The sequence below is a fragment of the Abramis brama genome, assembly GCF_963993115.1.
Source record: "Abramis brama genome assembly, chromosome: 5".
NCBI classification, from domain to species: Eukaryota; Metazoa; Chordata; class Actinopteri; order Cypriniformes; family Leuciscidae; genus Abramis; species Abramis brama.
In genome coordinates this window covers 46,109,603-46,122,323 of record NC_139967.1, presented here as the reverse complement: position 1 = coordinate 46,122,323, position 12,721 = coordinate 46,109,603, and the positions used below count along the sequence as shown (strand labels likewise).

The window sequence follows — 12,721 nt, the reverse complement described above, 5'->3', positions numbered from 1 at the left end:
TGAACTTCTACAGTATTCATCGCATCATTGATCTCACAAATGTATTTTATTGTAAGCATCCTCTGATAAATATTTTTGTACAAAACTAATACAACTTTCTAACCTCTTTGCCTCAAATCTTCTGATCAGTCACGGGAATTCAGCACAACCCTCACAGTGCATTATGGGTATTCTCAAGCCGTTGAGTGTGCATCGGTTGTACACTCGATCGTTATTGTGGTGCATTATGGGATTGAATGAGTGCGCTCGATAACGTCCACTATGGTTTCTGACACCACTACAAATCTCTGTCGTCTCATATAATGTCATATTTAAAGCTACACTGTGTAGGATTTTCTCCCATCTAGTGGTGAAATTGTTTATGACTACCAACTGAATATTACTTTCTAGCCCCTCCCATTCTGAGGGCGTTTTAACTCCTACGGTGGCCGTATTATTTCAAATCTGCCGGCAGTCTTGAGTAATCTCCCCCTCGCATTCGTCACGGTGCCACTGAGTGTCAAAACAGGAAAGGCGAAGCTTGAATTTCCAGGTATGTCCCTCTAATGTCCAGGCTAATGTATTTTCAAGATGTATTTTCCAGGCTAATGTATTTTCAAGATGTATTTTCCAGGCTAATGTATTTTCAAGATGGAGGCGCAACATGGCTGCCGCCATTCGGCCGACTCGCTCGTATATGTATTCTAAATGGCAGATTCTACGCTTACGAGAATACTTGATTAGTTGATAGAAGTAATTACACATTAATGAGCACATATCATTTTGAAAGAAAAAAGTGTTTTTTGCTAAGAATCAACTTTAAAAATTACACAGTGTAGCTTTAAGGGTATAGGGGGCGATTTCGGACACAGCCGTACAAATTCCTCAAATCTTGTAGCAGTAAGTTAGCATATCGAGCAGGATTCGGTTTTAACTGCTTTGAACACAAAGTGCTGGGAAATGATCAAGCAATACATAAAGTATTAAATGAAAAAGGTTTCTGTTTCTTCATGAAAACATCTGTGTATTTGATCTGTGATAAAGTACGCAAACTACGGGAAGCAGCAAGTGTCAACGTTTTCAACTCCTCCTCGACTACAAGCAGCAAATCTCACCGATCGGTTATCAAACACACATGATGTCTGTGGTTTTTGTCCATACAATAGTAGCCAGTGCATGGGGTCCAGTTTTAGATCCAATTGACTTTCATTGCATGAACAAAAATTCTCAAAATTCTCATCATTTGTGTTCTGCAGAAGAAAAAGTTATAGGCTACAGGTTTGGAACGACATAAAGGGTAAACCTCTTCGCAAGAAACCACAGCATGATCTTTGTGAATTAAGGCATCTTTACACAGCTGAGCTAAGGCTGCATAAAAGCAGAGCTGAGTGAGTGGAGACGGGGCTCATTTGCATATTCATAGAACCGCATGTACTAAATGAGGCAAGGGTGTCGAGTTACATTCAAGCTATTTTAAGACATGGGGAATTTTTTTTCAAGGAAAAAAACTTTAAATATGTCATTTTGGTGATCAAAGATGAGTTTTAAGGGATAAACTTATTCACCACAAGGGGGCTTTAATCATCGATCATGGAGCTCTTTCCTAATGATCGTAATCAGGTTAAAGACAAAAAATGTGCACAGCTATATACAACCTGAGGGGGTTTTACACAATTTTAAAAAACACTTCATACTAAAAAATGTAGCCTATGAGAAATGTTAAATGATTGCATAATACTTTCAAGTTTAACAGGTTATTTAAGTTTTTATTTCTAGTGATAAAGAACGTTTACAAGCTATTTAATTTTAGTATTAAAAATGAATTCAAACTAAATCCATGATGAGGAACCTTATGAAGCTCCTGACATAACTTACTATGGCTTTCAAGCAAGATTTTGAGTGAATTTAGGTTTCATATAATGCTGTGATCTACCTTTATTCCTGAGCCAGCTATTGTATATTTAATTTTTGATATATCAGGCATGCACAATAGGTTAATAGGTCCATGGCGTATCGAAAATATATTTATCTAGTGATTGCTGCATAACTGTAACGTGGCAGGCTGGAACATAGAAGGAAGCAGGATCCAAATGCAGCAGTAGTAGTACTTTTATTAAATAAACTAAAGACTAGACAGACTCAAATCTCAGGCATAGGAAACAGAACGGCACAACCAACATCTAACAACATCATGAACCCACAAACACTGTAACAAGACACATGGTTTAAATACAGAGACTAACAAGATAACAAGAGGGCGTGGTTAATCAGAAACACCTGGGGATACTAATAAACTAGAAAAACTACAAAGGACTACAAAACATGACACAGAACAGGAAATAACTAAAGTCCACACAAGACAAGGGAAACACCAGACAGGAATCATTACATAGCCCCCCACTTAAGGGGCGGATTCCAGAAGCTCCTCAGAAAACAATAGTCCAGGAGGGTGGTGGGTCGGAGGCGGATCTGGGGGGTGGGATGGAGGGCCAGGCCCGTGGAACGGAAGAGGGCCTGGAGACTGCGACAGGACGAGCTGTGCAGGCGGCCAGGGCGGAGACGACCCTTCAGGCAGCCAGGGCAGAGGAGACGACCCTTCAGGCGGCCAGGGAGGAGGCGACCCTTCGGCAGACCATGGCAGGGCCTTATTGCCCCCCCCCAAAATTTCCTTGGGGGCGTCCATGGGATCATGGGCAGGAACAGACACTGGCTCAGGAACAGAAACCAGCTCAGGAACAAACACCAGTTCAGGAAAAAACACTGGTTCAGGAACAGACTCCGGCTCAGGAACAGACTCCGGCTCAGGAACAGACTCCGGCTCAGGAACAGACTCCGGCTCAGGAACAGACTCCGGCTCAGGAACAGACTCCGGCTCAGGAACAGACTCCGGCTCAGGAATAGCCATCTTGTCCGGAGACACTGGCTGGGCGGCGGCCATCTTGTCCGAAGACACAGGCTCGGCGGTGGCGGCCATCTTGTCCGAAGACACAGGCTCGGCGGTGGCGGCCATCTTGTCCGGAGACACTGGCTTGGCAGAGACCATCTTGTCCGGAGACACTGGCTCGACTGCGGCCATCTTGTTTGGAGACACTGGCTCGGCGTGCGTGACCTGAACAGTCTCTGGATCGGCAGACGTGACGTGAACAGTCTCTGGATCGGCAGACGTGACGTGAACAGTCTCTGGATCGGCAGACGTGACGTGAACAGTCTCTGGATCGGCAGACGTGACGTGACAAGACTGCGGAATGAGGGCTAATGTGGGAGTACCACGTTTCTCTTCCGTGATCCCCACAGCATATCCCGAATCACTCAGTTGCAGGGCCAAGCCAATATAAAATCCTAAAGTGCCGTGGGGAGGGTGCAGTGGCATGGTTGACCAAAGTGGCTCTGATAACCCCCCTCTAAAAAATATCATGAGGCACAGGGGGTCAATAGGAGTAACATTTGCCAGATCGATAAAATCCTGTACATACTCCTCAATGGGCCGGTCTCCCTGACGGAGATGCATAATCCGTGCTACTGGATTCCTGGAGGTCATTGCTGCTGGATCCATGTTAGTGGTGGGTTCATCTGTAACGTGGCAGGCTGGAACATAGAAGGAAGCAGGATCCAAATGCAGCAGCAGTAGTACTTTTATTAAATAAACTAAAGACTAGACAGACTCAAAATCTCAGGCATAGGAAACAGAACGGCACAACCAACATCTAACAACATCATGAACCCACAAACACTGTAACAAGACACATGGTTTAAATACAGAGACTAACAAGCTAAACAAGATAACAAGAGGGCGTGGTTAATCAGAAACACCTGGGGATACTAATAGAAAAACTACAAAGGACTACAAAACATGACACAGAACAGGAAATAACTAAAGTCCACACAAGACAAGGGAAACACCAGACAGGAATCATTACAATAACAGACAATAAACTCATAGTACTAGACAACTGCAAGTTTCCTTATTTAAGTGTGTGTTGCTGGACATTAGCACAGCTGTGAGCTCACTACTACCCAGCGAACAAAGTTATGCTCTGAGAACGTTTTCCTAACATTCCATTTTGGTTGTGGGAATGTTGATTTGAAATTTTCTAAAAACGTGGAAATGTCCAGTTTGCTTAACGTTGCTGGAATGTTATCTTAATGTTAGCATAATGTTGCTGGAACCTTATCTTAAGGTTAGCGCAACGTTCTTTCCCCCAACCTTTTTATTAACAATACAACATTCAAAGAACGTTTATTTGGAACATTCCAAGAACATTAAAATGTCCACTTTCTTTAATGTTAAAATGTTATTTTAAGGTTAGAATAATGTTTCTGCACCATTCTTTCAACTTCGTTTTTTTTAACACAACCATGTGAATGATAAGTGCAGACACTTACAGCAAATCAAAGTTTCAAGTTTCCTTATTTGGTGTGTGTTGCTGGACATTAGCACAGCTGTGAGCTCACTACTACCCAGTTAACAAAGTTATGTTCTGAGAACGTTTTCCAAACATTCCATTTTGGTTGTGGGAACGTTGATTTGAAATTTCCTAAAAACGTGGAAATGTCCAGTTTGCATAACGTTGCTGGGACGTTATCTTAAGGTTAGTATGTTGCTAGGACGTTATCTTAAGGTTAGCATAACGTTCCTGCTACGTTCTTTCCCCCAATATTTTTATTAATAATACAACATTCAATGAACGTTTATTAGGAATATTCCAAAAACATTAAAATGTCCACTTTCTTTCATGTTAAAATGTTATTTTAAGGTTAGAATAATGTTTCTGCACCATTCTTTCAACTTTTTTTTATTTTTTATTAACACAACCATGTGAATTATAAGTGCAGAGTCTTACAGCAAATCAAAGTTTCAAGTTTCCTTATTTGGTGTGTGTTGCTGGACAGCTTTGAGCTCACTATCGCCTTGATCGCAGTTAACCAGGTCAATATTCACTAGTCTCTGAACTCTAGCTAAAAGTGCCAATATCAAATCACGATTGGTAGCATGACAAAATTGAACCCTTGTATTAAAAAAACCGTGTTTGCAGTGTTGGGTGTTTCGCTCCTCCCTGCGCGTGCTCGAGTCACTGCATGAGGAGATCTTCACTGACTCAGATTTAGCTTCACTTTGGACTGAAGGATGTTTTACGAAGAGTCTTTTCTTTCTAATAAGAGCAAAGGTTTTTAAAAGAGGTAAGCTAATATTGCATTTTATTATTTATATATAAATTCTTTCTTCAAATTTTGGGAAATGCCGTGAAAGTAGCACTATGTTAATGAAATTGTAGACTTGTATGATGCATTTAGGTCTATTTGGTAATTTGACTGTTTACTGTGCTCAAATTTTAAGTTGCTGTTGTTACAGTGTAATAACACAAACTATAGGGTCATGTATCATTTAGGGGTAACACTTTATATTAAACTGTCCTTGTTTGGGTGATTCTCCAACTACAGGCACTTTTGTGTCCCTGGCCTTTTTTTGTAAATAAATAAACAAACAAGTGCACAAATAAACTGTCATTATGAAGTTCATGCTCCAACATCCTAGTAACCACCAAATCTTGCCCCTTTCTTCTTTTAAAAATGCTTTTGCATGGCTGTTTATTAGCAGATTTTGCAGTTTTATGCTTGTCCCCAACCTAGACTGGCCCTCTTTGAATGTTAGAAAATTATATTAAAGGATCGATTTAAAAATATTTTTTAACATGTTTGTCTTAAGGACAAATAAAATAATATCATACCATCGAAATTCCATATGTATATCATAATTTTAAACTATTTTTGGAATGAAATACGTCTGACCCCAGGTTTTCCGTCATTTCCACCTCCATCAACAAAATCCACTTTAATAGATCCACCTTAAATATTTAATTTACTTGGTAATCATGGAAATAACAGTGGAAAGGACGTATTAGTTGAAGATGAAACTTCAGGCACATGTGCTCATCAGCACAAGAAAATAAATCAAGGTAACTCAAGCTTTTATACAGAGTATTTTTATTCAGCGTCATTTCCACCTTGGCTGTAGTTCAGTTGAATTATGTACAACAAATATGAAAATAATGTTTACATACATTGCATGTAATAACTCTAGTGGATAACAGTAAATCATGCATAATTACAATCAACAAACCCTAATCCTATAGTAAGTTGTTAACTAATATTAATCAGTAAATTAACTATAGCTACTACACTGTCATAAGGACATCTTAACATAAAGTGAGACTGATTTAGGGGTTAGCTGTTTGTAATTATGCATAATTTTCTGTTAATATAGTAACATGGACATGTCACAAATAAAATAAAGTGATACCAAAATGACTTCTTAAAAAGGTTTAATCAGTCTTTAAATTGTTATCTAATAAATATATCTAAAAATCCTTGAAACACAATACATTTCCTGGAAATATGAAGATATTGAGACCTGTTTTCATATAATGTTACTTTAATATGACTGGAGTTTTTTCATACTACACTGGCAGATTTTTGTTTCATTCGTAAGTATAAACCAGTTAAAAACAAGTGAAAAAGATAAAGATAAATTGTTAATAATATGATTTTTGCTCTGTATTATCTTTGTTTAACTGGTAAATGATAGTATATAATCTTATAAAAGATTATACTCATTAGTTATCATGATGATATGGAAGACTGTAAACAATATGATCTCACTGTGCTCTGAACATTGATATTGGAAGACTTACCGTAATGCATGCCATTGAAATGTACGTGTACACTATATGAACACCACGTTAAGTGAACTTAGCAATTGAAGTACACTATGTGAACAACAAGTTTAGTGAACTTGGCAGTTTAAGGACATTATACGAACACCATGTTAAGTGAACTTAATTCATTTAAGTAGTCTACATGAGCACCAAGTTAAGTGAACTTAATTTTTTAAGTACACTATATGGACACCCAGTTAAGTGAACTTGCTGTATGTCTTTAAGTACACTATATGGACACCCAGTTAAGTGAACTTGCTGTATGTCTTTAAGTACACTAAATGGACACCAAGTTAAGTGAACATGGCAGTTTAAGTAGAGTCTCCATGAGCACCAAGTTAAGTGAACTTAAGTAGAGTCTACATGTTATCATTTCAATGCATGCCATTCAAATAGCATAATGAACATGAACGCTTTTACTCAGAAAATGAACCTGAACATGTTTTTGCGTTTCAGGTTATTACTAGCATGGTGACGCATCTCTATCTAATGGCAGAAAGTAACAGGACCAGCGAGGCTCCAGAACTCATCTTGTGCAGTAATCAAGCAAAGATTCATGATTGTAACCAGTCAGATCCCATGAGATCTGAAAGCCCAGTGCCGCTGATGGACGCCTGGCTGGTCCCAGTGTTCTTCACCCTCATTATGTGTGTAGGCTTGGTGGGGAACTTCTTGGTCATCTATGTTGTCGTCAAAAACCAGCAGATGAAAACGGTTACGAACCTCTACATAGGTATAAGAGGTTTGTTTCTCAGAATATCATGTACAGTGCTTAACACATGGTTTTAATAAACACTCTTTTTCTCTTCAGTTAATCTCGCAACCACGGATATACTTTTCCTGGTTTGTTGTGTTCCTTTCACTGCCACTTTATACACTCTTCCTAGCTGGATATTTGGAGACTTCATGTGTCGGCTGGTCAATTATCTGCAACAGGTGAGAGCATTATCATTTTTCTATGTAGGAGAAAGGAGAAATGTCATGCACAAAATGCCATATTGTACATAAAGATCAATAATATTATTCATTACATGAGCAGAAATCTGGGCAAAATGCATTTATAACTGAATATGATGAATGTCTACACATGAAGCTCAACTGTTCTAGGCTAAACCCTACAGTAAATGCTGAATGTGTGATGTAGTTTTGTGTTTCTGACTGAGCTCAGGTAACGGCACAGGCAACCTGCATCACTTTATCAGCAATGAGTGTGGATCGATTTTATGTGACCGTCTACCCGCTGCAGTCTCTCCATCACCGAACACCACAGATGGCTCTGACTGTATGCACCACTATATGGATATGTATGAAAATCATTCCAATCAGTTTAAGTACAATCCCATATTAATCACTTTTGGGTTTTTTATCTTATTGTAGTTACACACTCATAAAAATAAAGGGGTAACACTTTACAATAAGGTGCATTAGCCATGAGCAATCCATTTGTTACAGTATTTATTAATCTTTGTTAATGTTAATAAAAATACAGCTGTTCATTGTTTGTTCATGTTAGTTCACAGTGCATTAACTAATGTTGATAGGATTTTAATAAAGTATTAGTAAATGTTGAAATTAACATTAACAAAGATTAATAAATGTTGTATAAGTGCACATTAATTTGTTCATGCTAACTGTTAACTAATTTTAACTAATGAACCTTATTGTAAAGTGTTACCAATAAAGGAGGTTTTCACCGAGGTGCCATAAAGAACCATTATTGGTTCCCCAGTGATCATTTCTGTAAAAAAATTTCTTAGTATGAAGAACATTTTAATTATCTAAAGAACCTTTTCTGCAATGGAATGGAGGTTCCGTGAATGTTAAAAGTTCTTTATAGAACCATCTATTCCAATAAAGAAGCTTTATTTTTAAGACTCTATGCTAATGGTGACTTAGCTTATGCTAATGGTATTGTAATTTCTCTGAGTTCATGATAACCGTTGTGCTACACCCATTTGGGTTATTTTGGTTTGAAGGAATGAATGGCTTTTATTTTCATAGTTTTTATTGGCTGTGGTCAAATAAATGATTATATTCATATGTTTTTACACAGTTTCTCTGCTGCTTTCGGTGCCGATCGCGCTGTATCAGCACACAGAGTCTTCGTTCTGGTTCGGTCCGCAGACGTACTGTACTGAGGCCTTTCCTTCTCTCGTTCATAAGAGAGCTTATATTCTTTACTCCTTCTTGGCTGTCTACTTGCTGCCTCTGATCACCATCTGCATGTGTTACACGTTCATGCTCAAACGCATGGGTCAAGCCACGGTGGAACCTGTTCATGGCTGTAACCAGGTGCTGGTGCTGGTACATTTCTGCATATTAAGTCAACTACATGATCACAAAGTTAAGTGAACTTAGTGTTAATGTAAACTGAACTTAAATTGCTAAGTGAACTTAATTCTGTAAGTACACTATATATGAACAACAAGGTAAGTGAACTTACCAATTTAAGTTCAGTTTACATTAACACTAAGTGAACTTACACTATATGAACACCAAGTTCAGTGAACTTAATTCTGTAAGTACACTATATGAACACCAAGTTCAGTGAACTTAATTCTGTAAGTACACTATATGAACACCAAGTTCAATGAACTTAATTCTGTAAGTACGCTAAATGAACACCAAGTTAAGTAAACTTAATTCTGTAAGTACACTATATGAACACCAAGTTCAATGAACTTAATTCTGTAAGTACGTTAAATGAACACCAAGTTAAGTAAACTTAATTCTGTAAGTACACTATATGAACACCAAGTTCAATGAACTTAATTCTGTAAGTACGCTAAATGAACACCAAGTTAAGTAAACTTAATTTTGTAAGTACACTATATGAACACCAAGTTCAGTGAAATTATGTAAGTACACTATATGAACACCAAGTTCAGTGAACTTAATTCTGTAAGTACACTATATGAACACCAAGTTCAATGAACTTAATTCTGTAAGTACGCTAAATGAACACCAAGTAAACTTAATTCTGTAAGTACACTATATGAACACCAAGTTCAATGAACTTAATTCTGCAAGTACGCTAAATGAACACCAAGTTCAGTGAAATTAATTCTGTAAGTACACTATATGAACACCCAAGTTCAGTGAACTTAGCAATTTAAGTTCAGTTTACATTAACACTAAGTGAACTTAATTCTGTAAGTACACTATATGAACACCAAGTTCAGTGAAATTAATTCTGTAAGTACACTATATAAACACCAAGTTCAGTGAACTTAGCAATTTAAGTTCAGTTTACATTACACTACGTGAACTTAATTCTGTAAGTACACTATATGAACATCAAGTTCAGTGAAATTAATTCTGTAAGTACGCTAAATGAACACCAAGTTCATTGAACTTAATTCTGTAAGTACGCTAAATGAACACCAAGTAAACTTAATTATGTAAGTACACTATGTGAACACCGAGTTAAGTGAACTCAATAATTTTAGTACGCTATGAACACAGAGTAAACTTAGCAATTTCAGTCAACATGAACACCAAGTTAAGTGAACTTAATTCTGTAAATACACTAATGAACACCTAGTTAAGTGATCATAGCAATTTTTGTAGTCTACATGAACATCGTGGGAATGTGGGACCAAAAATCATTCAGACACTTTGACCTGACCATGTTTTGCTGAAGTGTTTTTTCTTTAATTGCTAATGGACCTTTTTACACACAGACTGAACAAAATGAAGCATTGCTTGGTAATTTGTTGACCTAAATAGGTATTATTTAATTGTGTAGTTAAATTTAACAGCTGACAGATATTCAACATAATTCATCTGTGAGACAGTCTAACAGAAGGATGGACAAAACCAGTGAAATATCAACTGGTCTGATAACTCATATTCTACTATAGCAAATGAACTGTGATAATGTTGAAGGTGTCTGAATAAATGTTGGTTTGACTGTATATAAACCCATAATGAACCGTATTTGTCTGATGGTGTTTGTTTTCCAGCTGCAGACTGCAACAGAACGAGTGGAAGCCGTGCGGACGAGAGTCTCCAGAATGGTGGTTGTAATGGTTCTGCTGTTTATCGTCTGCTGGGGTCCAATTCAGATCCTGATCCTCTTACAAGCGTTCTGTTCTGAAGATGTCAGCCACAGTTATACGCTCTACAAACTCAAGATCTGGGCTCACTGCATGTCCTATTCCAATTCCTCCATAAACCCTGTGATTTACGCCTTCATGGGAGCCAACTTTAGAAAGGCCTTCAGAAGTGTGTTTCCTCTGATCTTCAAAAGGAGCGCACGAACAACCGAGCCGATAACCTATAACAGGGAGATGAACTTTCTTTCATCCCGGCCTCAAAGGATGCTTTGGACAGGTTATGCATAATTATACCTTTTATTGACAAAATCAATAACGCTTTATGAAGATGCCCTCCGATCAGAGTTATGGGACTGAAAGGTAAAAGGTAAAGAACCAAAATTATGTGATTAGAAGCACATCATTTTTGATTCAACTGGAACAAACTAACAATTCAAATTAAAACATTTATTTCTGAATACACTGACACTATGGGACTGAATGTATACACTTGGAAAATATATAGTTGGCTACTTATTACAGAAATGATACACTTTAAAAGAATGTACTTGGGTTTGAACTGAATGTTATGCTTTACAATGCATGTTACTTGCAATTAAATGAAAATGTATTAGTTAAAGGTCCCCTGTGGTGAAAATCAAGTTTTTAATGTTGTTTATATGTCTATGTGGTGTTTTTAATATGCTTTAAGACAAACCATGTGTAAATTCATAAGTCGACTCCATTGCTGAGTATTTTCTCCTTTAAACTGCAGTGAACCAAAGACAGTCTCAAAAACACGCTTTTGAAATCGCTGGTGTTTCTGACGTCACAAACTACCTTGTAACCAATCAGATCAACGTGTGATCGTCAACCAGTGGATCTCTGAGCTGAGTGAGTGAGTGGAGGCGGGGCTCGTTTGCATATTCATAGAAAACAATCCGAAAACAATTTTTATAACCATTGTAGTCTTCAAGGAAAGAGAATGGTAAAAAAAATAAAAAAATAACACAAACTGATCCCAATGAATAGAAATCAGATATAAAATGTTAAAATACCATTTTGACTATTTTGATTTGACAGCAACCGAGTGTGTTTCATCATGGATTGATCTGAAAGCATCAACAAAAAGTTTCATACATTCATTCATTCATTCATTCATTCATTTCTATACACACAAAGAGCATCAACAAACCTGTGTACAAGCCCTGTGGTTTTATATAGCCTACTCCTGAAATATGGGTGAAGAAAAATCATTGTTAAGATTTTTAAAAACCCAGCAGTAGCCTATATCAACACACTTAATCAGATGCTATCAACTGAAAAAATAATCAGCTAAAATATCACAATGATGGACTATCTGATTATTTTCTAGAACCTTAAGAGCATGTTTATCAACTAGGCCTATTGATGTTTTTAATGCTCACCATTAATCAGAGATGGACAAAGTACACAACTTCCTTGAGTGAAAGTAGCCTACATATACTACTGGTCAAATATTACGTTACAAGTAAATGTTGTAAAGACCGATTTTTACTTGAGTAAAAGTACAGAAGTAGCCTACTTGTTTTTAAAAGTACTTGAGTATCAAAAGTAAGAAAAGAAAATGTCAATGCATTGTTTTAGTATTGTTACATTGTTTTATGTAATACTAGCCTACCTTATGCCTCTGAATCTATGCCTGCCTAGCTACCCTCATATATCAATATCAAATTTATTTCTAGAACACAGTTCCAGTGAATGTGAGATTGAATAATGCACTCAATAACGTCCACAATAGACACCCAAATGGCTGTTCCCTCAAATAGTGCCCTATTTAAAGTTTTTTGGCTTTTAGTATGAATATGTTAGCCTTACTGTTATCTATAAGCTACGTGCTCCAAAACAATGACAAAATTCGCTTTTAGAAGACCAAACCCAACGTTGAAAATGAAAATCAGGTTGATGTCAGAATCAATGCCAGATTGACGTTAATCTCCAACGTTGGACAGA

General features: G+C 37.3%; 1 protein-coding gene across 1 annotated transcript; it reads left to right on the top strand.

Annotated features, from left to right (window-relative positions):
* The first annotated feature begins 5,063 nt into the window (after positions 1–5,063).
* kiss1rb (KISS1 receptor b) lies at positions 5,064–11,661 on the top strand. Its single transcript, XM_084113420.1, has 6 exons — positions 5,064–5,157; positions 7,149–7,425; positions 7,504–7,628; positions 7,861–7,996; positions 8,746–8,984; positions 10,658–11,661. Exons 2-6 carry the CDS (start codon positions 7,161–7,163, stop codon positions 11,036–11,038), a joined length of 1,146 nt encoding a protein of 381 aa, XP_083969546.1. The 5' UTR covers positions 5,064–5,157; positions 7,149–7,160; the 3' UTR covers positions 11,039–11,661.
* The last annotated feature ends 1,060 nt before the right edge of the window (positions 11,662–12,721 follow it).

Excerpts from the sequence above, each read along its gene's own strand:
- kiss1rb (XM_084113420.1), top strand. The coding sequence starts at position 7,161 with ATGGTGACGCATCTCTATCTAATGGCAGAAAGTAACAGGACCAGCGAG. Across the intron at positions 7,426-7,503 it reads GGTTACGAACCTCTACATAG|TTAATCTCGCAACCACGGAT; the intron begins GTATAAGAGGTT and ends TTTTCTCTTCAG. Across the intron at positions 7,629-7,860 it reads TGGTCAATTATCTGCAACAG|GTAACGGCACAGGCAACCTG; the intron begins GTGAGAGCATTA and ends GACTGAGCTCAG.